Source organism: Stenella coeruleoalba, assembly GCF_951394435.1.
Source record: "Stenella coeruleoalba genome assembly, chromosome: 7".
Classification (NCBI taxonomy): Eukaryota; Metazoa; Chordata; class Mammalia; order Artiodactyla; family Delphinidae; genus Stenella; species Stenella coeruleoalba.
Genome location: NC_137153.1, coordinates 33,377,347 through 33,401,387, shown reverse-complemented (window position 1 = coordinate 33,401,387; position 24,041 = coordinate 33,377,347). Strand labels below are relative to the sequence as shown.

Sequence of the window (24,041 nt, the reverse complement as noted above, 5' to 3'; positions counted from 1 at the left end):
CTCTGCAGAGGCCAGCATATGGGACTGTCTGATGTGAGGGCCACAGAAGTATATTTTATTTAAGTGGGGGCTGGGTGTCCTGCACATTGGAGGCACAGTACTTTTTCTATGGCTTGCTTCAACATGTGCCATTTCTCTGGGAATCAGGAACAAACAACAGTCAGATTCTTTGTGTCAGGAGAGACCAGACTCTGCTAAACTACTGGAAACACGCTTTGCAAACAGGCTGGCCCCCAAATCTGCACGTCATGAAGATGCTAGTTTGGTGTTACCTAGTACTTAGGTACCCAGACTTAGAAAAATGTCCTCTTGAAGGATGATGTCTTAATTGATGTGGGAATTGGGCATTCTCTCAGGCCTAATTGTGAATGTTGTCTTCCTGCTCCCATGTCCTCCCTAAATGCTATGTGGTCATAGGTGATATTCTCTTGAAAAGTGAAAGTCCAAGCAGGCTTCACCTGTATCCTTGCATCAATGTCTGTATCACAGCATATAGGCTGGGGCCAGAAGCATTATATAGGGCCTGGTCTGCAATTCCCCTGACATGCCTGTGGCAGGGCCAAAAGCTTTTAAAGAAATTCTTGAGACGTATGCTTGATGTAACAGCTTCAGTCATCAGAAGAAAATTAACAGCATGGCTCCTTTCTTAGGTACATCTGGAGATTGGATTTACATTTCAATAATGTACTCTTTCAGTATTCCTTCCTAAAACTGATAAATATTAGTCTATATAGAGTGAGTGATTTTTAAATTTGTAACTTATAAGTATTCATTCATTTAAGAATTTCATATTTTTTTCAAATCAGGTATTTCTTGAATGGCTTTGACTGCACTTTCAATGGCCAGTTGCCATGAATTATTAAACTCTCTTTTTTTTCTTCAGAATCTTCCAGTAGACGTCTAGAGTTTAGCTAGAAGTCTTGGCTACGATACAAACAGTGATGGAAAACACATGAGCAGTAACAAGTTTTAATCTTGCTTCTCAGTACTAACATGGGCTAATCTGTGGAAGCAGCTTATTCCAGTGTCACCCAGGGTGCAGCCACACCAGGCTCTGCAGAAGGCTGTTTTTCTTTTAAATGTAATATCTTTTCATATTTTCTTCTTAAATAGTAGCTGAGAACATTTACGTTACAGATAAGTAGTACATGGTGGAAAATTCTACTTTCAGGAGAACTTACTCTCTTCTTACAAGGTATGTTTTCATGTCTTTTTTTCATGTACTAGTGTACAATTGTTTTAGTCAATACTAAGAGGACATTAATGTTATTAACATAAATGCTTGTAAATTATATAATATAGTTTAAAGTTTATCTGTATAATGTCTTAAAAAATAGCACTTAAATACATATCTAAAATTACTCTAGCTTTTATGTTTTACATATAATGGATTTACTTTCAACATAATTGCGACTTTTTAAAATAGCTAAATGATAACCTGTCATTATACTTTACCATAAAAGTTAACAGGATTGATTTTTAAAATCATTTAAACAAATATCTTGTGAACATGTTCTTTTAAGAAAATAACATTACCTTAATAATGAATGATAAGAAAGTTTGGGGATATTACAAATACATTAAGTGAAAACAGTAAAAGATTTTTTCAAAATGTGAAACTATGATATTTTCTAAGGTATTTTAAAAATATATGAGTTATTCAAATGTTTTTACTTACATATTTGAATATTCATATTTTGCCTTAATAAATGTATTCCTTATTCTTATGTAATGAAATGACACTGGACAGTTAAAATGGAGATCCATATAACTCTAAGAAAGAATATTTATCAGCAATAGTTTAATTAGCCCTATATTCAATGTGAAAGATTAGAAACTTCTTTTCACAATATCCAGTCGGAGTGTAAAACAAAGATTTCCTTTGTCCCCTCCCAAAATAAATTTTTTATTTAATATTAGATTTTAACAAATTAAACAATGTATTTGATATTCTACTCCCTCTTTTATTTAATATTAGATTTTAACAAATTAAACAATGTATTTGATATTCTACTCCCTCATAATCTAATACAGCACAGCATTCTTTCTTGTTAACTTATTTGGAGGTGTGGCAGCCATAAACAGTAGCCACATGGTATAGAGGATTAAGTCACAAAGAATCTCAGGGGGTATATATCTCTCTAAAAATAAAGAATTAAAAAATCCCACCAAGAACCGAGTTGTTTAAAAAAAAAATCATAAGCCCACACATGTGTAAAAGCATCTTGATGTTTTTAGTATTTAGCCATATAGGGTAGTGGTGGAAAGAATTGAGGATATGCAGTCTTCTGTTACAGTTACTTAATTAAAAAAGAATATTCAGATATCTGATCTGAGGTTTGAGACAAGAGATTAACTTTACAAGCACAAGTTTTAAGGAAGCATAGGAAACAATAGAAAAATGAAGAGGTAGGAGTTTTTAAAGACAGTAGCTAGGTTGCTAGATGCATTGAAAAACTGATGAAGGACAAAACATATAAAAGGAAAAGCAGCCAGCAAGTTCTTCAATCAGCTGCTATTTATACTTTCAAGGTAAAGTTAAGTATCTCTTTAAGGAAATCATAGGCTTTAAAAGTATCAGTTTCCATGACAAAAAGGTACTGTGAATAAGTTTCCAAAGTTTAACTTACTTGTCCATTTACAAGGCTGTGCCTTGACTACACCAGAATTTAGTCTGGATTCCTTCTGCGAATACACAGAGCATGTTATATCACATTTATATACTGAAAACTATTGTTGGTACTTGTGAATCGAGAGGAATTTCAGCCAAGCAGAACTTTAAGCATAGGATTTCAAAGCACAGTGATTTATTTTCCTAATGATAGTGTCTGAGAGGAAATACCATTTCACTTAGACAAATTTTCCATTCCAGTTTGTGGAACATTTAAGCAGAAAATAGGAGCTTATGTAAATTCAGAAAGACACTTCTCAAGCTACATTTCCAGTCCTAAGAACATGGCCAAGCCTCTCACCCCATCCTCTCCGAGGAGAGCCTGGTTACTGTCTGGAAGTCACTGTGGGAATAAGACCCATTTAGAGGAGGCCAAGCAGAAGGGTGGACAATGCAGCAGTGAGGAGGCCAGCTTCGGCTTCTTCTGCTATAAAAGAGGGCATGGTAGCAAAGTCTCAAAGGCCTCTCCTGGCTCTAATGTGCCATGGCTTAGTAATAACAGCAGTAGCACTGAAATAGTATTTCAAATATTATTCAGAGTAAGAGAAATTTGAAACAAAATTTCAAAGTTTTCCATGAGTAAGAAACTCTGTCAAAACGTCTGTATCAGGGAAATACTGAGCTTTCTTGAGAACAAGACATAAACATTTTTAAAGGTTTTAAAAATAACAATCTAAATACTGCCAAAACTAAACAAATAAGAGCTTGACCCATATTAATAAACGCAAAATTTAAAAATAAAACAAACAACTAAGAGTCATCATTTAAATGAGAAACAATATTCTCTACACTCTCTGAATAATGGGGAAAAAACATTGCTATTTAGTGTTCCCTCTTGGACATTCCAATATTTTTCTACTGATAAAAAATTGCTTAACTAGAATAGGGCAAGGTTTGGGGTCTATAATCACTTGTTTTTTTAATCAAGCCTTTGCCATCTCAAATGAAGGGAATAAATGGTTAATTCCTCATGGAATCAAGGTTCTCCTGACTTCTCTTTTCAAGTAAACAGGATAAGAGAATGCAAAAAGATCAGGTTAATTTCATATAACTAACAGAAAACAGAAGTAGCACAGAGAGAAGAATGTGACAGAAGGCATTTTTGGTCTCAATATAAAGAATTTCCTGTCAACCACAGATGGACAGCAGTGGAACTGGATGCCTCTTGAGGAGGTGTGCTCCCTGAGTCCTCTCACTGGAGTCATGCAATCAGAGAGCAGACACACCATCTGGTCTACAATGTTCTGGAGGAAACTTCAACACTGGGAGGGAGTTTCAACTAAATGGCATTTCCTGCTTCCACATGTCTCCTCTCTCACTCACCAGGGAAGGGTCCAGAAGGGCATGACTGGTGGCTGCCCCCACCAGCCAGCAACTGGAAAGCTTGTCAACTACCATAGACAAGCCACTGCCTAACATAGCAGGCCAGAGTCACCATCTTATCTAAGGCAGGGAGGAACTCATGTAGCTTATCAGTGTAAGAAAGAAGAGAGAGGAAGGGAGGGACACTGGCTGAGGCTCCTCCTGGCCCCACAGGTAGGCTGACCAGCAGCCCTTTTGGAGGGAACATGTAAGAGAAATAAGTCCCCTCCCTCATGCTTGGCTTTCTTCCTCTCTTTCACCTGAGCACTGATCTTCTGTGTCTCCTCCCAGCTCTGCTCCTCATACCAGTGTCCCTCTAAGTCTGCCACAACTGCTCTGCTCCCCCTCATCCCAGCCTACACTCCACTCCAGGGATCTCCTACATCATAGGGCAACATGACTGCAGCAGGAAATGGGGTTTGCAGGAGTGAAGGCAAGTCCCTGGCCCTGCTGCCAGGCTACAGGGAAAGCCAAGGCATTGCATCCTGGCTTCCCACTTTGGATCTCTAACATATTCCTCTTGTTATATGTATTTTTTAAAGTTTTACCATTTTCTTAGGTCTAATTATGCATTACATAGATTTTTCTGGTCTAGACGGGGAAGCTACAGCCTATTTATCTCTAAGTTTCTACAAAAATAATGAAACTCAAACAACCAACCAACTCAAAAATAACTTTTTATTAAAACTCTTTTATCTCCCATGGACCAGAGTAAATGGTGCTAGCCCTCAAGAAATTGTGGCTCCAGACTATTTTGAAGGTAGGCACTGCTGGTTGAATTCTGAGGGGGCAGTGTATGGGAAACCTTTAATTGTACTGTCTAATGTTTCTAGAAGTGGCAAAGTTTCAAGAAAAGGCAAAAGTATATGGAGGACCAGAGTAAAGACCATTTTCTTGCAGATTGCTATTTAAAATATTTAAAAAGCAAAATAATAATTTTAAAAACATGCACCATAGACAGGAAAATAATCCTTCACTCATAAGCCCACTATCCCTCTTATTAGGTTTGTGTATTCTATTTCAACCTTTTTTTCATGTATGTATATTTTATAGATGTCTTTATTTCTACTGGTCTCAAATAGTAAACTGAGATTTATGAGGAGTACACAATTTATGAGGAGTACACAAACTTATGGTGAAGAATTTTATTTTCAGAGTCTGGGGACCACACATCTGGAGATTATTCCAAAATGTTAGAGCCAGAGTGTACACAGCCAGCACTGACCACACACAGTTTAGTTCTATTTACTAACTTGAGCATTTGTTTTTTAGTTTTCCTATTAGCGTACCTGACATTCAAGTATTAACTTTTACAACAATCCCACACTTACCTGAGAGTAGCGGATTAGGAGCTGTGGTTGTGTTTTGAGCAAGGAAGCGTGGGAGAAGTGGATAGGGAGAAGCATGTCCATTGAACATCCAAACATGTTCTACTTCATGGATTATGTATCCTAACCCTGTGCCTGGTACACAGTGGGTACTTGATAAATGCCCAATGAAAAACTCCAGCAACCTCAAAGAAAGCCAGAGACATGACTTCAAATGACATTTAATTCACTAACTTCTCTACCAAGGTCAAATAAGGTCAGGGGCAGCTATGGTCCTAGAATATAGAGCTGCGATGCAGAACAATCTTAAAGAATAAATTGGTACCAGAGACAATCTTTGGTTTTGCTAAGGACCAAGAGCTAAATTAGCTCAAGAATGAGAATTGTGGAAGTCAAGGCAAGGCAGGGCACCAAGCATTAAGGAGCCAGGAACCACAAAGAAGCCTACTGTCAAGAAACATAATGGAGCATAGTTAGGCGGGCAGCTAAGAAGCAGAAATGATGTGCCAAAGTGATGCTGGAAATGAAGCCTAGTTGACCAAAACCAGGTGCCTGTGCCAGGATTCCAAGGTGACTGGAATAGTAACCTGCTTGTCCCCAGGGCCGGCTGACAGAAGCTGCTGGCCCGTGAGTTGCCAGCACAATCTCTCTCTGCACCATACAAATCTGACCACACAACCACTCCCATTTCCACCCTCCGAAAGCTGTGAGTGCACTCCTTTATGTACAGATGTACACAGGACAGCAACATGTGGACTGGCTGGAAAGGAAGAGATGATAGAGGCCACTAGATAAAAGAAGATAAAGGAGTGTGCTCCTGTGTGGGTTGCAGCAGAAGATGCAAAGAATGGGTTGGGACACATGAGCTCTAACTCAATTTCCACTTCAATTTGGTTATGTGGCCTTGGGGAAGCCACTGAAGCTCTTTACACCTCTCAGGCCTCCTGGTTAATGTGAGAGACGTATCTAGAATAAACTGAATTGACAATTCCACAGGCAGTGTAGAGATGGAAGGACAGAACTGGTTCTGAAGTGGGATTCAGAATAAGATTATAAAAATATAAAAATCTTTTCTGTTCTGTGTCCTGTAATCTCCCCTTTCCTAGCACAATTGAGTGTGAGTTCTCATAGGGAAACCTGATAAGGCTGGTCATGTCCAGCCGCCCAGAGGGCAAAATGTACTTGTCGCCATATAGATTTCTAAGCGTTAAATAATGTTAGTTATCAGGTTAATCACTGATGACAGTAGAGTTTTTTAAAAAACCTTTCTCTGATGATTAAAAGATATATAAATGAATATTTTAATTAAGTTAGTTAATTCATTTCTGATTCTTAAGTCCAAAAAAAAGCAAGGCTGTGGAGAGATATTAAAGCTGATTTCTGGGTTCTAGAAAACTGTAAGAAGCTGGCATAATTCAAGGATTTGGAGGGCCAGGTCTTCCTGAGGCTGGACCAATTCTGACTGACTCTAGAAGCCCTCTGTGGCTAAGGTGCTATCTGGTGCTCAGGCATAGCAGGACAGCTACACTGCTGGATGATCTGGCTGGGTGTGGACTCCCTCCTGCCAGGATACAGACTCACCAATGGGCATTATGTGAAGCTAACTGCATGCCCCAAAGGGAAGACAGGTATAAGTCTGTTTTAGATGACATCATAATGCTTTTAATTTTTGAAAAGTACAAAGAATGTATGTTTTACAGTTGATGGTTAAGAAACCATGATATGTAAACATACCTGTAGGAATATCCACCATCAGATGACAACAAATCTATTCTCAGAAGGTTCTCATTCATACATTCCAGTTTTGTGTGGGCTTTAAAAACTACAACTGAAAGCACCCCATGCCTTCCCCCTGCAAAAAAACTAAACAAAAGGAACTCAGTGGAAAGATCAGTAAAAAAGAATAGCCTGGACCAAAGATGCTTTGGATCAGGTATTAGATAATGGAACAGATTGAAAGGAAGAAATCCAATAACACTGTGAAAAAAGTAACCAACTCTGAGAGTGAGGCTGGGGAGGATGGTGGGAGAGAAGTTAAAAGAAAACTTCCAGATGTACTAAGGGGATATGAAGGATTTTACTTTAAAAGTGACATAGATATTAAGGCAATGGAAGGATTTTAGGAGTAAATAGTCAGGTATGATAATATGTTTTTGTTTTTAAAAGCATTTATTTGTTTCCTAAGTATAAATGTAGTTCTTATTGCTCAGTATAGAAATTAAAGAAAAAAAAAGACACAAGTAATTCATGACTCTACCATCCAGATATTATCATCAATTAGGTATATTTGTGCCAGGTTTTGTGTGTGTTTGTGTTTGTAAGTATACTATGTATAGATTTTTTATATTTTCTTTTATTTCAAAAAACAGTTTTTCATATTTTTAAATATCTTTGCAAACATTTTGTGGGTTCCAAAGTATTTCATGGAATAAATATACCCTATTTTATTTTACTATTTCTCTTTAACCATTAGTATTATCTTTAATTTTTTTGCTATTATATATGATTCTCTGATGAACACCTTTATGCACATTAGAATTGTTTCCTGAGACTAGATGCCAAAAGTAGAACTGCTAGATGAAAAATAAAGATATTTATAAAGCTTCCAATGCATACTGCTGAACTGCTTTCCAAAAACTTTTAATAAACTTACTCTCATACTGGTAATAAATTAGAATGCCATTTCATTGTACTCTTGCCAGCTCTGAGAAATGTACAGCAGCAGGAACTGTATTTATTTAAACTTTAACTTAATCCTCAATGTCTACTTAGTTCTAGACCGGTCCCCTACACAGGACGACATGAAGGAGTATGTGCTCCTAGTGTTCTTGACTTTGTGCTCTGCCAAACCCTTATTTCACCCTTCGTACCTGACACTGAAGAATATGATGCTGAAGGACATGGAAGATGAAGGTGACAGTGATGCTAACAACTCTCTTTTCCCAACAAGAGAGCCAATTAACCCCTTCTTCCCATTCGATCTGTTTCCAACATGTCCGTTTGGATGCCAGTGCTACTCGAGAGTTGTACACTGTTCTGATCTAGGTAAGGACACATGTCAACTTGTTTTGTAGAATAATGTCGTTTTGACAAAATTTAAAGGATAAGGAAAGACCTCACTGAAATTTCAAAAATCAGCTGATTATAAAGGAATTTTTCACTTAAATTTTTGAAAAGTATAACAAACTCCAAAGTACATCCAAACTTATTTTTAAAATCCAGAAAATCAGAGGAAAACAATGGAAATTTCATATACAGAACATTTCCTTCTCTTCCCAAATTTGAATCAGTATTACATTTAAATTTCCTTTAGAGAGAATGGATGTCACTGTGGTTTCATCTTATAGAGTGTCAGCCGGTTGAAACTGTGCTTCCTAGCAAAATTCTACCATAACAAAATAAGTTGCCCATCCAGAACAATAAATAGGTTATAGAGTTTGTGAAATCTCTAATCTAGACATTTTAAAGACAATACTCTATTTGTTTTGAATGTTTTGGGTTTAAAACTATCTAGAAAATAAATGGCTGAACTAAAAACCACTTTCTAAAGTCTCTTAAAAATGTGTAATTCTCTGCTGAGTATTTTATTCTTTTAATACTTCTAATGAAGGTGCTCTCAAATAGAAGGGCATACTCAGGGAGAGGTGTAACAGGAATGCACATCAACAATTGTTGTACTCAGCTATTTGTAAAAGAGGAGATGGCTCAGACCTGACCCACTGTGGGAAACCAAAAGTATGGCACACACCTCCCATTCTGGACCTGGAGGCCACTTAAGGCCACTTCCAGAGCGCATATGAGCAGACAGTGCCTCTGAAAGCTTTAGATTCATTTCCTACTGCCACAGCATTCGTGGCAATAGTCAAAGCTTGTTACAGTGAACTCCAGAGACTTTAAAAAAATGTGTTATTGGGTTTCCCTGGTGGCGCAGTGGTTGAGAGTCCGCCTGCCGATGCAGGGCAGACGGGTTCGTGCCCCGGTCCAGGAAGATCCCACATTCCACGGAGCGGCTGGGCCCGTGAGCCATGGCCACTGAGCCTGCGCATCCAGAGCCTGTGCTCCGCAACGGGAGAGGCCACAACAGTGAGAGGCCCGCGTACCGCAAAAAAAAAAAAAAAAAAAAAAAGTGTTATTATGGGACGTAATGAGAAAGGTGAACAAAAATCATCCCAAAACGAGGATATTATTATGAGCTAGAATCGCTGGTAAAGTCTTAATGGAATATACAGGCCAGGAAAAAATGGGTTTTAAGCTTTACCTTTGACATTCTTATGAGAAAGAGATGACAAGATGCAAACAACGTTTGCTGGTCTGGAAGCACAGGCAAGAATGACTGTGGGAAGAGCGGCAGGAAGAAGAAATGTAGAAGCTGAAACAGACCCTGGTGTGAGAAAAGGTTAGATTAGGGAGTATCGGAAGGTCTTTTTTTTTTTTTTTCTTTTGGTACTGTCGTTTTTAAGCTGCATCCCAGGCAGGAAGAAACTTCACTATCAATTTGTAGAGTTGAAGCCTGAGAAAACACTTTGCTAAACAAAGATCAGGATAAAAATGTATATATCTACTTTGATACTGCTGGATGTAAACTGGGTTTGTTCTGGGTAAAACTTTGACTAAGGAGATGTTCACCTTTAGCACACACCATCCTTGTGTGATGGCCTTCATGTTCACTCCAGCACAAAGTTTTCTACTTCAACTTAAAGACCTTGAAGGAAACACTGCATAGCTCTGCTCCAGTATGTGACTGTCTTCAAAGAACTGAGAAAAACCAAACTGCCTCATGACAGACAGTTGGTTGCAAATAGTGTTTTACTTACATGGTCTCTTGAATATTTAGCTTTGAAAAAAATCTAATAAAATTCACCCAAGAATATCTGTAATAGTATGACACATACCTTTAAAATGACACAGCACTGTTAGCAGCATATAGTGGTCCCCCATGACAACTGAAGTTGAGAAGGACACTTAAAAATCTTTTTCCCTCAGGAAATGAAATTTTTTTCAGAGCTTCCAAATTCATCAGGGGTAGGGTAGGGGAAGGTTTGTCAAAGTTTATGTTACTAGATCCTGTCTGCAGAACCTCTACCTTCCTATAAGAACTTCCACTTCATTTTCTAAAACCAAAGTAATCTCCTAACAAAACTGCTGTTACCTTGGTAACCCATCAAGTTACCCCTTTCCATCTATGTCAAACTTCTTAAAAGAATTGTCAATTTTAAAGTATAAAGGGCAAAGAATTGAGGGCTGTCAAGTGAAATGCTGATATTCACAGTATTTCAATATTGGATTCTTCAATTTGGGCCTATTAAATATACTACTACTCTTTAGGAGTAAGGATGGCTCCACTAGAAGTGTAGTAATATCTAAAACTCACTTTAAAATACATAAAAAAGATAAATTGATGGATGGACAGAAAGTACAGTATAGCAAAATGTTGATGGGAGAAAAAGGAATATGAATTTTCACTGTAAAATTGTTTAAACTTTTCTGTATGTTTGAACATTTCAAAAATAAAATGTTGGGGAACACCAAGAAAGCCCCATGCTCGTCAAGCATAAATACCATATGGAATGTCTGACAACAATCAGAGGTGCACATGTTCAGCCATTTAGGGAAAGCAAGGAAAGTAAGGAAGAAATGCGCCACATACAGCTCCTGGCAATTTTCTGCTTCTTTAAGAGAGGAAAAACACACTTAAGTCTTTAAATAATGTAATTAACATTTACTGAGTACCTACACAAAAAGGAAGATGCAGCTGCTGAGATGAGAGAAAAGAAAGCTATTACTAGAGTACACAGCTCGAAAAGAGCTAAGGCTGTGGGTGATAAATTCAGTAAAGGTATACTACACACCTAGATGTTAATTATATGTTATGGATGAATAAGTTTTCATAAATCAAATAATTTACGACTAATTAGAGGAGCTCATTATTAAAGGAAATGGGTAGTAAAGTCTTTGATAGTGTACACGAAAATAATTTATCTATTTTCTAAGCACAACTTTCTACATGTTGATGCTTCTTAAAATGATCAAAACCCACAGGCTCCAATTAGCACTACAACTGCCTGAAAATCTGCAAAGAATGTTAATATTCTTTAGTTAAAAGTACATCAGCAGAAGCTGTGCCTCAGCTGTAGATCTCCTCCTCGTAGTCATATTAGAACCCCCCAACTTAGCTCCATTTAATGTCACCTTGCAGCAGACTGAACGGTGATAGCTAGAACCAGCTAGACACCTTGTAAAAATAAAGTTACTTGATAAGATCTTTAGGCCTTTCCAAAGAACAATGTTTTTGTCATCTGTTACATGTTGAGTCATCTATTACTTAATGGTAACCATGAATTTTGAAAAAAAGCACATTTCTATCATATCAGCAATTTCATCTTTAGCATATAACATATATGCAACGTGTTTGTTTATTTCTCAGGTTTGTCCTCTGTCCCAAGCAATATTCCATTTGATACCCGAATGGTTGACCTTCAAAACAATAAAATTATGGAAATCAAAGAAAATGATTTTAAAGGACTCATCTCACTTTATGTAAGAATACATGCAAATATTTAAGTGATAATCTCTGTCACTGCTAAAATGATTGCTTGTATTTGTGTAAACAAGTCTTACTTTTCTGTGTATGATGAGTGACAAAATCCCCGTTATTCAGCAGTGGTCTAGTTAATGAAAAATTATAGATTTAATTCAATTAATAATTTAATTCAACTGATGTTTACTGAATAACAGCCAGGTGGAAAGGCAGCGGGCTAAGAATTCAAATAAGTGGTCCTTATGATCTATTTAGGTTCTATTTAGGTAATCATAGTCATTATACACTAAAATAATAAAACTGATTATTTTCAGGAACTCATTAGTGTACAATGTAAGAAAAGCAGTACCCAAACCCACAAAGCTCTAACAGCAGCATGTGCAATATAACATAATTGACTAAATATACTTGTATGGCTTTTTTTTCTAGATCTCAAAAGATGAAAAAGAACTTTTCCTTACTATACTCATTAATATTTTAATTTTCTAAGATTTATAAGATTCTTATTTTTCTATTTAGCATTTTGAGCCTCTAGATTTTAGCAGGTAAAATTTCTAATTCTATTTGAAATTGGGTTTGAGGGAGAGCCTGATTCCACACTGTCACAGACATGGAGTGTGCGGCACACACAGAAAGGAGTATATTTTACCAGTGGTAACAAGATGTATTTTAAATTCTTCTAGGCTTAACCTATCTCAGTTGAAATTGTTAAAAGTAGTGATGTATCTGAAAGGAAGGTAAGAACAAGGAGACACTAAGGGCCTATGGTGAAACCAGTAAACATAATAAGTAAAGGGAGTTTAACTGCAGAAGTATTTGTATTTCTTCTGTGAAACAGCAACAATGTGAATAATACCAGAAAGGCGTATATTAAGTCATTCTGGAAACAATGGGAAGATTGCTGTAGAATGGAACCAGGGACAAAAATCATAAAAGGAAATAATCTAGAGCTGCTCCCTGAAAGAATGAGAGGATCCAGATTAGCAGAGAGGAATAAAAAGTCCTAGGAATGCCATTGCTCTTGTGAAACACTGAAAATTGTTTCTGCAAAATCTGGCACGTTTTGAAAATAGTTACTAGGTGAGTGGCAAGCCCTGATTACCAAGGATTTTCCCAGTTTTGGTTCTGAAGTTCCGCACCCCAGTAGCTCAAGATGGCTGCAGTCAGAACCCTCAACATGTCGCAAAGGGCTTGGCTGTGGGGAACAAAGATTCAGGCTGCATTAAGCTTTCACTCTCTGGGGTTGTGTCTTCTCTGAAGAGTGCTGCCGCGTTGCACTGAGAAACAGTCACAGAACTGAGAAGAGGTTGAGTCATTCTCCAGAAACTACTACCATTTCCCCATTGTCTAAAATATGCCAGAATGCTGAGGGCACTTTGTAAGAGTTTATTCTTTCAGGCCTCTGTTCTGGGGAAAATGGTAAACATTAGTAAACAAGACAGAGGTGAGGTTTTAAGAGTAGATAAAATCATGCAAAAACGTATTTGTTGTGTACCGAAGTTAATTTTGTGGAGTGAATAGCTTTTAAGATAAGATAAAGAGGGCTTCCCTGGTGGCGCAGTGGTTCAGAATCTGCCTGCCAATGCAGGGGGACATGGGTTCGAGCCCTGGTCCGGGAAGATCCCACATGCCGCAGAGCAACTAAGCCTGTGTGCCACAACTACTGAGCCTGCGCTCTGGAGGCTGCAAGCCACAACTACTGAAGCCTGTGCTCTAGACCCAGTGCTCCGCAACAAGAGAGGCCACCACAATGGGAGGCTCATGCGCCACAACGAAGAGTAGCCCCCACTCGCTGCAACTACAAAGAGCCCCCGCGCAGCAACGAAGACCCAATGCAGCCAAATAAATAAATTTTAAAAAAAGATAAGATAAAGATAATACTATCCATCACTTCCATCAAGAGAAATGGGAGAGGGGAGCCTTAAACACGTGTCACCTACTCAAAGACAAACCAAAGGTGTGAAACCAATCGTTAAAGCTTTGCACTGTTCCAACTCAGTAGTAAATTTTTCTTTTTTTAAGCTTAGATTGGGCTGGAGAATTATTTACATTGTTAATAAAGTATATGAATGACATAATTTGCATTGATTTCCATGAGTGACTAATCACTGTAGAATACTGGTAAATCACATCCACTTCCTGATATGGTGTAACTTTTTATGCTTTATCTAGGCTTTGATTCTGAACAACAACAAACTAACAAAGATTCACCCCAAAGCCTTTCAAACCACAAAGAAGTTGCGAAGGCTATATCTGTCCCACAATCAACTAAGTGAAATACCACTTAATCTTCCCAAATCGTTAGCAGAACTCAGAATTCATGACAATAAAGTTAAGAAAATACAAAAGGAGACATTCAAAGGAATGAATTCTTTACATGTGCTAGGTAAGTTTTTACAAATAAATGGAACATTTTAAAATTATAAGCAATATGCAGATGTAGAGATCTTTATCATCATTAACAACTTTAGGACTGATAATTTCCAAAATTAATTTTTTGAATCTAGTAAGCTGTACCTAGATAAGCCATTCATAAATCAGTGAAAGTATCAAACAAAATTTATAGCACTTAAAGAAATACACCTTTTACAATATAAATACACATGCACTCTGCACTCTCAAGAATCCCTTAGTGTGGTTTCTGTTTTCTGACTGCACTTAATTGGTTAAAATCTGTTATTCTTATTTAATTTAAAGGTATCATTTTTAATGTATTGTAAAAACTACTCAAGTACAACCTACAACATTAATTCAGATATTATTTGGAATGTACATCTAACTTTTCATTATCTGCTTTGAAGATTATTCATCTAAGGTGTTTTTACTGTATACTTCCAATTCTACACACTATTTTACTTCTAACACCCATGGTATAACCATGCCATCTTCCCCTACTATATCCATTCAAAATTCCTAACCAATATTCTCATTCATTTATTTACTCATTTAATTCAACCAAGTGCCTGGCACTTAGCCAAATAGCTTCACTTTCTGGCATTCCTCAGTTATATTTCTGTTAATCAAGTAATTTCTAATTGACTTACAATTTTAAAAGTTTAGGTGACAAATAAATAAATGTACAGTGGAAAACACAAAGGTTTTAAATTATACGAAGGATGGTCTTTTTTCCTATGTTACATTACTATAACGAAACCTTGATTATGATTACGGTTGGAAAAGAGTGATAAGTAAGTTACTGACTTAGTAATTCAAAGCAAAATAGTAAAGCTGTTATATATTCCAGCCTATGTAATACAAAGCAGTCTTTTTCTGAGACTGACAGAAAGGAGAGTAGATAGACACAGAAACAGATATACTGAGTGAAGGAGAGTGAACGATAATGCTCACACTTCTTAGAACTTTCTTGGGACGTGCATCTCTGCATTGTGAGTTTCCTTCACATACAACATATGTATGCTAAATTATATAATTTCCCCCCACAGAAATGAGTGCAAACCCTCTTGATAACAATGGGATTGAACCAGGGGCATTTGAAGGGGTAACAGTGTTTCATATCAGAATTGCAGAAGCAAAACTGACCTCAATTCCTAAAGGTTTGTATTTATATAGTATTTATTGAATTGTCATTTTAAAATGACCATTAAATGTAAGGTTGTAAAGTGTACACACTGTCAAAACCACACTGCAATTAGAATTCTTTTTACCAGTATATCTGGTCAGTGTAGTATGAAATTTAGTGTTTTCTCATGTACACATCAAGAGCCATATGTAATTCTTTTTTCTTTTTTTGACAGTATGAAACCAGAATCTTTTTTTCCCAGTACGAACAAACATTAAGAAGCAAAGGACTTTTTATTTTCTGTCTCTTTCCTAACATTTACTCATCTATACTTGTCATTCTGTGAAGTGTCTGTTAGAGGTGAGAATTCTGTAGAGAAGAAAGCAGAGGAAGAAGCACAGGGCCAGAGACCTTTCTCCCAGCCTTGCAGCAGTGGTTCAGGGTGGGGCTTGTGAGGAGGGATTGGGGCAGACGCTGGCTCTGGCAGGGATAGGTGTATACTCTGGGCAAGGCACTCTATACCTCATTTTTTTACACAGGGGTGCTGTGTAGATTAATGGGCTGATGCACAGAAAGGTCTGAAGACAATGTTGGGCACATAGTAAATGCTCTCTCCTGACATAACCAATAACAGAATGAGCACCGTGCTCTTTATCATATGAGCTGAAGCTGGTGCCTCAAAGTAAAATGCTTAAGTTTGCTACTGGACCAGTTTTCTAATTATTACTTCTAAGCTCCCAGCCTGATGATTAACTAGATTGGATTTGCCTTTCTCCAAACCCATGCTCAAGGTCACACCTTCCTCTTCCCTGACAAGTTCTCTCTTCTATGCTAACACCTGGATCAGAAATAACCCCTATGATTAATAACATTTTCCTTTCAAACAGCCCTGTCTTTCAGTATCCACAGTAAAAGCAGTAATAACCTGTTTTCTTCTATTTTACCATAACCCCTTTTCTACTACTCAGATGATCCAGAAGATTAACAAGACAAATACATGCTGATAATTTAAAAGACCCAGCAAAGCTGCTGTTATTAATTAAGGAAAGCTGCTATTATTAATCTTTCATTTAGGAGGAAAATCGTCTAAAGTAAAAGTAGAAAGACAATTTCCTTCAGTATAGAAAAAATCAGTTTAATTCAGAACTACACAATTAAAAACAACCTTAATTTAGGTTTCAAGGAGATGGCTGTTTTTCTAAAAGAAACATAAAAATATTATATTTACCTTCTAATCTTTAGAACAACAACAAAAATACATACTGTACCTAACAAGTTAAATAAAATCCCTTTCATAAGCTGGAAGCTGACATAGAGTGAGGGGGAAGAGGAAGAGGACAGGACAGAGTAGAGGCAGAGAGGATAAGAGGATATACTGGAGCAGAAGAGTAGGGCGCCACCCCAGAGCTGTGGCTCTGAGGTCCTGCAGTTATCATCGCTCTTTATATTTACATCAGCAGCTTCCTTATACTACAAAACATCCTGAGAGTAATTCTCTTCAAGTTTCAAAGTGTATCTTAAAAATGAAGTTTTAACTCCTCGTGAAATTCTCAAGATTCTTCCAAAGTCTAAAGGAACATTTTATGTTTTTAGAAATTTAAATTTCAAATCTCCAAATTTACATAACTACTGCTTTAAGATCCTTATGACATTCGAAAGCCAGTTTTTTGTTTTTATGACTTATTTGCTCAAATGTTAAGGCTGACTGCCCAAATGTTACAATTCAATCATCACTACCCATTGTGACAGGATGAATTAGGCCGAGGTCCAGAGGGTTCTTACCAGACCTGACAAGTTAACATAAGAAGAGTGAAACTGTTTTCCTTCCTATTCATCTGGAAAATTCTGTTACATAATAGTATTGTGTTGAGGGGAGGAGAGACCTGTTTGAAGATAGAGTAGGTATAGAAATATCTGTATGAAAGTATACTATATTTGTTGGCAGTCACTGAACTACCCAAATCCATATGAGAGGACAGGCCCCTTAAATTCTACAAACCCTCTTCCAAGAAGTTTTCCTGACTCAACATGCACAGAGATCTCTCATCTTTGACTTGCTACAGCATATTCTAGAATAGACTGGCACACTCTAAAATATTTTTCTAGTAATTTTTGTATACATGATAGACTTGCTCAATTAGTGTTTAAGGTCTTTGAAGATAGAACTTACCTTCAACAGTCTTTACTACTAATAAAATAAGGAAATGTTTTAGCAAGAGATGAAAAACAAATGCATTTCCTAGCTAGCTAACAAGAACTTTTGACTGAAAAATAGTATCTTATGTGTAGGATTAATAAAATGAGATCTGACTGAATTTTCTGGTTAGTCTCTTTCATTCCAGCTTCAGTTAATCTGGGGAGGGCTGGGGTCAGAATATGAAGGTGTGAGAAGAGAAGGTGCAAACATTCACAAGGTACCTGCCATGTGCCAGGTGGCACTGAAGATGCTTCCCTTAATTTATGCAGAAACTACTACTAATTGAAAAGAATAAATACTGCAGTGGATCAAACATATCAGGGAAAAAACCCATATGTTCATAATGATATAAAAAAATTCATTGGTCACCTCTGGGCATTGCACTAATTCATTACTTGAAAAAAAATCAAGCATTTATGCTGCTTTTTCTATAAAAACTGTATTATAAAGTAAATAATGAAAGAAAATTCTTTAGAGAACAATCTCACCTAATAAATGAATAACGAATGACAAAATCAGAAAATCACCATTTTCCCATTCTGAATGAAATAATAAATCTAGGTAGCAGTAATCAATAAATGAGTGCAAAGACTGTCAGATGAAAGAGTGATTTGCTGAATCTAATCTGGTCTCTATATCTAACTACAGGTCATAAGAAATAAGGGGGCTAGAAACCCTGATAAACTATATTATGTGGAGGCCAACAGCCCAATCTACAAAGGAGTATCTCAAGCAAATTAATATCTGAAACGAATCAATAGAAGAGGAGAAAAAGGAAAGAGTAATAGAAGAAGAGATTTAAAGAGATATAAGACCCAAATATATCCTGTAAACTTTATTTGGATCCTCACCTGAACAAGTCAACTGTAAAACAATACATTTGAGATCATTAGGGAGAGGAATATTAGATGATTAAAGAATTGTTGCTAATTTTGTTAGATGTGATACTAACATGATGGTTATGTAAGGGGAGAAAAAGATGACCTTATGGGTTAGAGATGTCTAGTGAAGTCTTTACAGGGGAAATGACATTATGTGTGTGAAATTTGATTTTAAGTACTCCAGCAAAAAAATAAATGAATAAATAAAAACAAGTCAATAAACAAATCAATAATAAATAACTATTGGCGTAGATGAAACAAGATTGGAAAAATGGAGATAACTGTTGAAGATGGGCAAAAGCATGGTGTCTCATAATACTAGTTTCTATTTTTGTATGTTTGAAATTTTCCATAATAAAAAGTTAAAAAAAAAAAGCAGATTCCCCCAAAACTGCCTAAGCCTATAATGTGAAACTTAACAAGTAAACAAATAATCAATAGGGCTTGGTCTTAACCTGATCTAACATACATATGTCTTTTCTTATCGCTAGAACTACCTTCAACTTTACTGGAGCTACATTTAGACTATAATAAAATTTCAACTGTGGAACTAGAGGATTTTAAACGATACAAAGATCTGCAAAGGTAAACATCCCCCAAATCCTAACTTGGAAGTGGTAGTCCATATGATGAAGATGTTAATGAAACTTCTTGGAGAATGTGTACAGGGACATAAAATTAAGGGAAAACTAGAAGGAACTGCTATCATTCTGTCTCAGTAATGGAAGAGGGACAGCAAGTGGAATGAGAAAAGGACACTTTCCAAATGTCCCTTTTGTTGCATATAGGTTAGACAGAAAATTTTCTGACAGTGGAGGAGAGGGCTGTTACATCCTGAAATAGGTTATTAAAGGAAACCATGAAATACCTTTCTCTGAACATATATACAAATATTTCTAACTCAGTTGTGGTGTTTGCAGCTAAATGTATCATACCATCTGCTCAAGAGCTGATGCATTTTATGTCATTTTTAGGCTGGGTCTAGGAAACAACAGAATCACAGATATCGAAAATGGAAGTCTTGCTAACATACCACGTGTGAGAGAAATACACTTGGAAAACAATAAACTGAAAAAAATCCCTTCAGGATTACAAGAGTTGAAATACCTCCAGGTAAAATATTCTACTTGTGTTTTGCAGATATTAGTACTTTTCTTTGTTTTTATGAAACATATTAGTATCTGGAGCAAAGACCAATCAAGTAGCAATGGTAATCCACACCTTAAAGACCCTCCAGGTTGGCCGAGGTGTTTTATGCCAAGGAGAGCGTTAGAATACCAGTTTCTATTGAGATATCAGCTAAAACGTTCAGGTACCCATTTCCATCCCTCTGTTTCTTCTACTGAAACTGCTAAGGCCATTGTGGTGAAGGTACGGACACAGCTAATTTCAGGTTTCTGGGGTGGCAGTGGCTATGTAAAGGCAGGACCGGTCAGGAGGAAATCAAGTAAAATTATATAACCTTTCATTCTGGAAACATTTCACAAAGGCAGAGCATGTGGATGAAGTCCCAGGTATTTTCACTATCAATGTGGTGCCACATTAGAACTGTGCATGCTTTTTAAAAACTCAGGCCAGAATATATAATTAAAAGTCAGTATTTGGAGCATTAAGGGCGCACATTTCTTGTTCTTCATTACTAGAAAACTTTTCCTTCTAATCTGGCAACTCTTGACTAGCTGGGAGGGGCCACAGAATTGTTGGAAAATCTGATAAAGCTTTAGATACTCCCAAGAACAAAAATGAGACAATATTTTCACATAATTTTAGGAGTTTCACAGATCCTCCTGATTCCCATTTGTGGACCTCAAATTAAGAAACCCTACTTAATCTTATGTCACCTTAGTCCATTTCTCTCATGTGCTTTCCTTGATATACAATTCCTCATCTTCCAAGGAAAAACACATTGAGAACAAAACTGGGCCTTGAGCCATTTGCTTCTAGATTTCTTTCTAATTTTTCTTTAAACAAGTTTTGTTCACTACACAAATAGAAGCCTGTGAAATAGAAGCCATCAAAATGGATGTGCTATATAGGCAGATGCTCATTTCAAGATTATGACTTTTGCTTTGATTTTTTCAAACGCTGCGTTTAAATGTTTATTTAACCAGTGAGCATGACCAGAGTCTTTCCTCCCTCAAGCTGTCCAGTCTTTGAGTACTTTACTCCACAACGCTGATCCCAGCTTCTGGGTGTCTTAAATCTATCCATGCTATTGCTAGCATTTTAAAAAATGAACAGAATTATAACACATAGTCATAAGGATACAATTCAACGGATGTCCACAAAGCAAATACATTCATGTCCAGCACTGTTCCCCATTCTCAATGAGGTCAATGCTGTGGTAAACTACATCTTGCACTGCTGCTGGGCTGCCAGGAAACCACATAATGCATCTGTCACAAAATCTCCAAGATTAATAGAGGGCGGCAGGGACTGCAACAGAAAACTAGAGGTTTTAGCAGTGCCTACAGTTCTCATGACTGGCTCAGATCAATCTCACCAAGGCAAAATCTAGAGGTAACATCGGCTAGAACTGGTATCTTAGCCTTGCCAGCAAAAGGCTCCTTCTTCCTAATATGCCGAAACACTGTTAATTAAGTAGATTGTTTTTACTTCCCAGAAATCTCAGTTGCCAAAAAAATCCAAGGAAGAAATTTAAAGGGCTATTAAAGGGAATGAAGGGAAGGTCCTATATTGTCCATTCTTTCTGAGTAATAATTTAATAAGACACATACACAGCCTATAAAATTGTATTTTATCCATTGGAGCAAATAAAAATTCAACTATTGATGTTGTATTACAGATACATATTTAAGATGTCGATAGACATATTTTTCTATAAAATTTACAAAAAAGCAGCTCTACACTTCTCCCTTTGATCACAGAAAATGCTGGCTAAAAATTCTTCACATTCATATTGAAAGTCATTCTTAGAGCATTAAATTTCATTCTTCTGCTCATTTCTAATACTTTTAAAACACATTATTGTAAATATGGCACTGAAGTAACCAGACACACACACGCACGCACCTATACGTGTGTGCGTTGAGTGTGTGTGTGTGCGTGTGTGTGTATAGAGACAGAGAAACAGAGACAGAGAGAGACAGAGACAGAGGAGAGTGACATGTGCTGACCAGGCAGTGTGCCCTGGGCACTGGCATGAGTGCTACGCCACACTTCACACATAGAGCACTTTTGTATATAACACAGGAGTCTGCGTCCTTGTAATAAGTATTTAACAGGCATAAACGGGCACATATACTTTAAGCAAAATGTATTCAAATCAGTGTAAAATAAAGAGACAAACCCATGAACAAATGCTGACTATAAGCAGAATATCTTCTTTTTACATTTATCATGTATTTTTAATCCACTCTTTTCCCACTACAACAGATAATCTTCCTTCATTCTAATTCAATTACGAAAGTGGGAGTGAATGACTTCTGCCCCACAGTGCCAAAGATGAAGAAGTCTTTATACAGTGCAATAAGTTTATTCAACAACCCAGTGAAGTATTGGGAAGTACAACCTGCAACATTTCGTTGTGTTTTGAGCAGAATGAGTGTTCAGCTTGGGAACTTCAGAAAGTAATAATTAGTAATTAGTGATATCCATTTAATGTAAAATTCAAAAATTGTTACATTTGGAATACTTGAACTCTATTTAAAATGGTGGTATTATGCACATAAGCAAAATATCTATTCCCATGTGGTAAGTCCACTGACTTACTGTACGACAAAAAATTTCAACAGAATTTTGCAAAAACTACAACAGGATTAAAGGAAATAAGTATCTGTCGCAGTTTCCTTTTACATATAAATGATTTTGCATAAATCTCATGCTTGAATGTTCTTTCTCAGTAACAAAAAATAAGACATTCAGTATTTAACACTTTGTTATCAAGTGCATTTAAAAAAGAACTGTACTGTAAATGGAATGCTTGACTTAACAAACTTTGTGCTCTTTCATTTGCTATTAGAAAAAGAAAATTGACAAGTACGGTTATATAAAGAGTATGTTATATTATCCTTATTCTGTCTTTAAAAACTTGGGTATTACTGTAATATTTCTAATAATGCTGAAGTATGGTTTGATATAATCTTATTCAAATTCTCATGCCTTAGAGCCTTACTGTCTTTATGTTTAAAACTCCTTATAATAAAGCCTTCACTAAGTGTTTATTACCAACTCAACAGATGCTATTCATAAACAGCTTTTTTCAAGCTGTAGCACATGCTTTTCTTTTTAACTATTATTACCTGATTATAAAACCTCTATAGAAATGCATAGTGAGTGTTTATATAAAATCTCACACTTTTTATTATCACAGTTATTATAAGCTTTTAACAGTGTGTCAATTGTTAGGTTACATAGCACTGTCACCTCAATGCTAAGGAATATTTTTGAGATGTCCCTTTGTAAGACCTTCGTTGGAAGAGAATGGATACTATCAACTCTACACCAAACTGTCTCCTTAAATATGCACAAACTGGATAACTCTGAAAAACACACCTGGTATAACCGAATAGGCAGAGCATTAAACAGAATGCACAGCTCTGTACAAAAATTAAGAGTACTTAACGTATATTTTTGTTGGTGTTCAACATAAGTAAAACTAGAAAATAAGGAAAACATTAAAATATTGGTTTGAAATAAAATATTTTGCTTTGGTTTAATTTTTCTCTCCCATTCAGGAACATAAACTATTTTTCATAAAACTCTTATATTTTTACTAAAACATTTTTAGTAAAGTGTTAATGCTTATTCTTAATAATAGTACCGAAATATCCCAAATTATACCTATGCCATGAAAGATAATCACCTTTACGGTAAACCACCTCAAAAACTAGACTTTAAATAACTTTGGGGAGAGCAGTACTTTACAGATATGTAAAATGGGGTGGAGGGTCTGGATATCCAGGTCAAGAATGGGTAAATAGGTCTTCTTCTTCATAGTGAGGTTCCCCAACTCTGGCACTGCTGACACTCTAGGCTGGATCATTCTCTGTGTGGAGTGCTATCCTGTCCTTTGCGGAATGTCTGGCAGCTCCCTGGTCTCTACTCACTAGACGCCAGCAGCACTTGCACGCTGGCCCCACAGTGTGACAATCAACAATTTCTCCCCAAAACGCCAATGTCCCGGTGGAAGGGGTGGAGCCAAATTGCAGCTGGTTGAGAACTACTGCTTCATATAAAATTTACTTAATTTCTAAATTCTGACACAAATTTGGAAACCTGAAACAAAATAGTTCGTATTTTTGTTTGGTAAAACTGTAGGGGCAAGATTAAAGTGTGATTAAAATAATAGCACCAATAGTGATGTAACAGAAAGAGCCCAGGGATACAGAGCTCTGAGTTGGAAAAACATACACAGAAGTCCAGTTCCACTTATAGTCTTGGGCAAATCACAATCTCTCTGAACCTGTCTTCTCATCTATAAAGGGTAGGTATGAGAATACTGATCAAATAAGTTGCTATAAGAATTGAATAATAAAAGTATATGTGAAAATGCTTTGTAAACCATAAAGATTCATGAAACAT

At 36.6% G+C, this 24,041-nt stretch overlaps 2 protein-coding genes across 3 annotated transcripts in view; one reads left to right on the top strand and one right to left on the bottom strand.

Moving 5' to 3' along the window:
* The window catches only part of CENPP (centromere protein P), a 225,726-nt gene that overhangs the window by 96,692 nt on the left and 104,993 nt on the right, over positions 1-24,041 (bottom strand). The gene's annotated exons all lie outside the window — the stretch shown is intronic.
* Positions 1,037-23,165, top strand: ASPN (asporin). Of its 2 annotated transcripts, XM_079927565.1 has the most exons (8): positions 1,037-1,195; positions 8,134-8,406; positions 11,786-11,898; positions 14,072-14,285; positions 15,343-15,453; positions 18,989-19,082; positions 19,472-19,610; positions 21,894-23,165. In XM_079927565.1, the coding sequence occupies exons 2-8, from the start codon at positions 8,163-8,165 to the stop codon at positions 22,089-22,091; spliced, it is 1,113 nt and encodes a 370-aa protein (XP_079783691.1). In that variant the 5' UTR covers positions 1,037-1,195; positions 8,134-8,162; the 3' UTR covers positions 22,092-23,165. The 2 variants fall into 2 exon arrangements, with proteins under 2 accessions (XP_079783691.1, XP_079783690.1); XM_079927564.1 differs by lacking the exon at positions 1,037-1,195 and having other exon boundaries at positions 7,906-8,406.

Excerpts from the sequence above, each read along its gene's own strand:
- ASPN (XM_079927564.1), top strand. The coding sequence starts at position 8,073 with ATGTACAGCAGCAGGAACTGTATTTATTTAAACTTTAACTTAATCCTC. Across the intron at positions 8,407-11,785 it reads TGTACACTGTTCTGATCTAG|GTTTGTCCTCTGTCCCAAGC; the intron begins GTAAGGACACAT and ends TTTATTTCTCAG. Across the intron at positions 11,899-14,071 it reads AAGGACTCATCTCACTTTAT|GCTTTGATTCTGAACAACAA; the intron begins GTAAGAATACAT and ends TGCTTTATCTAG.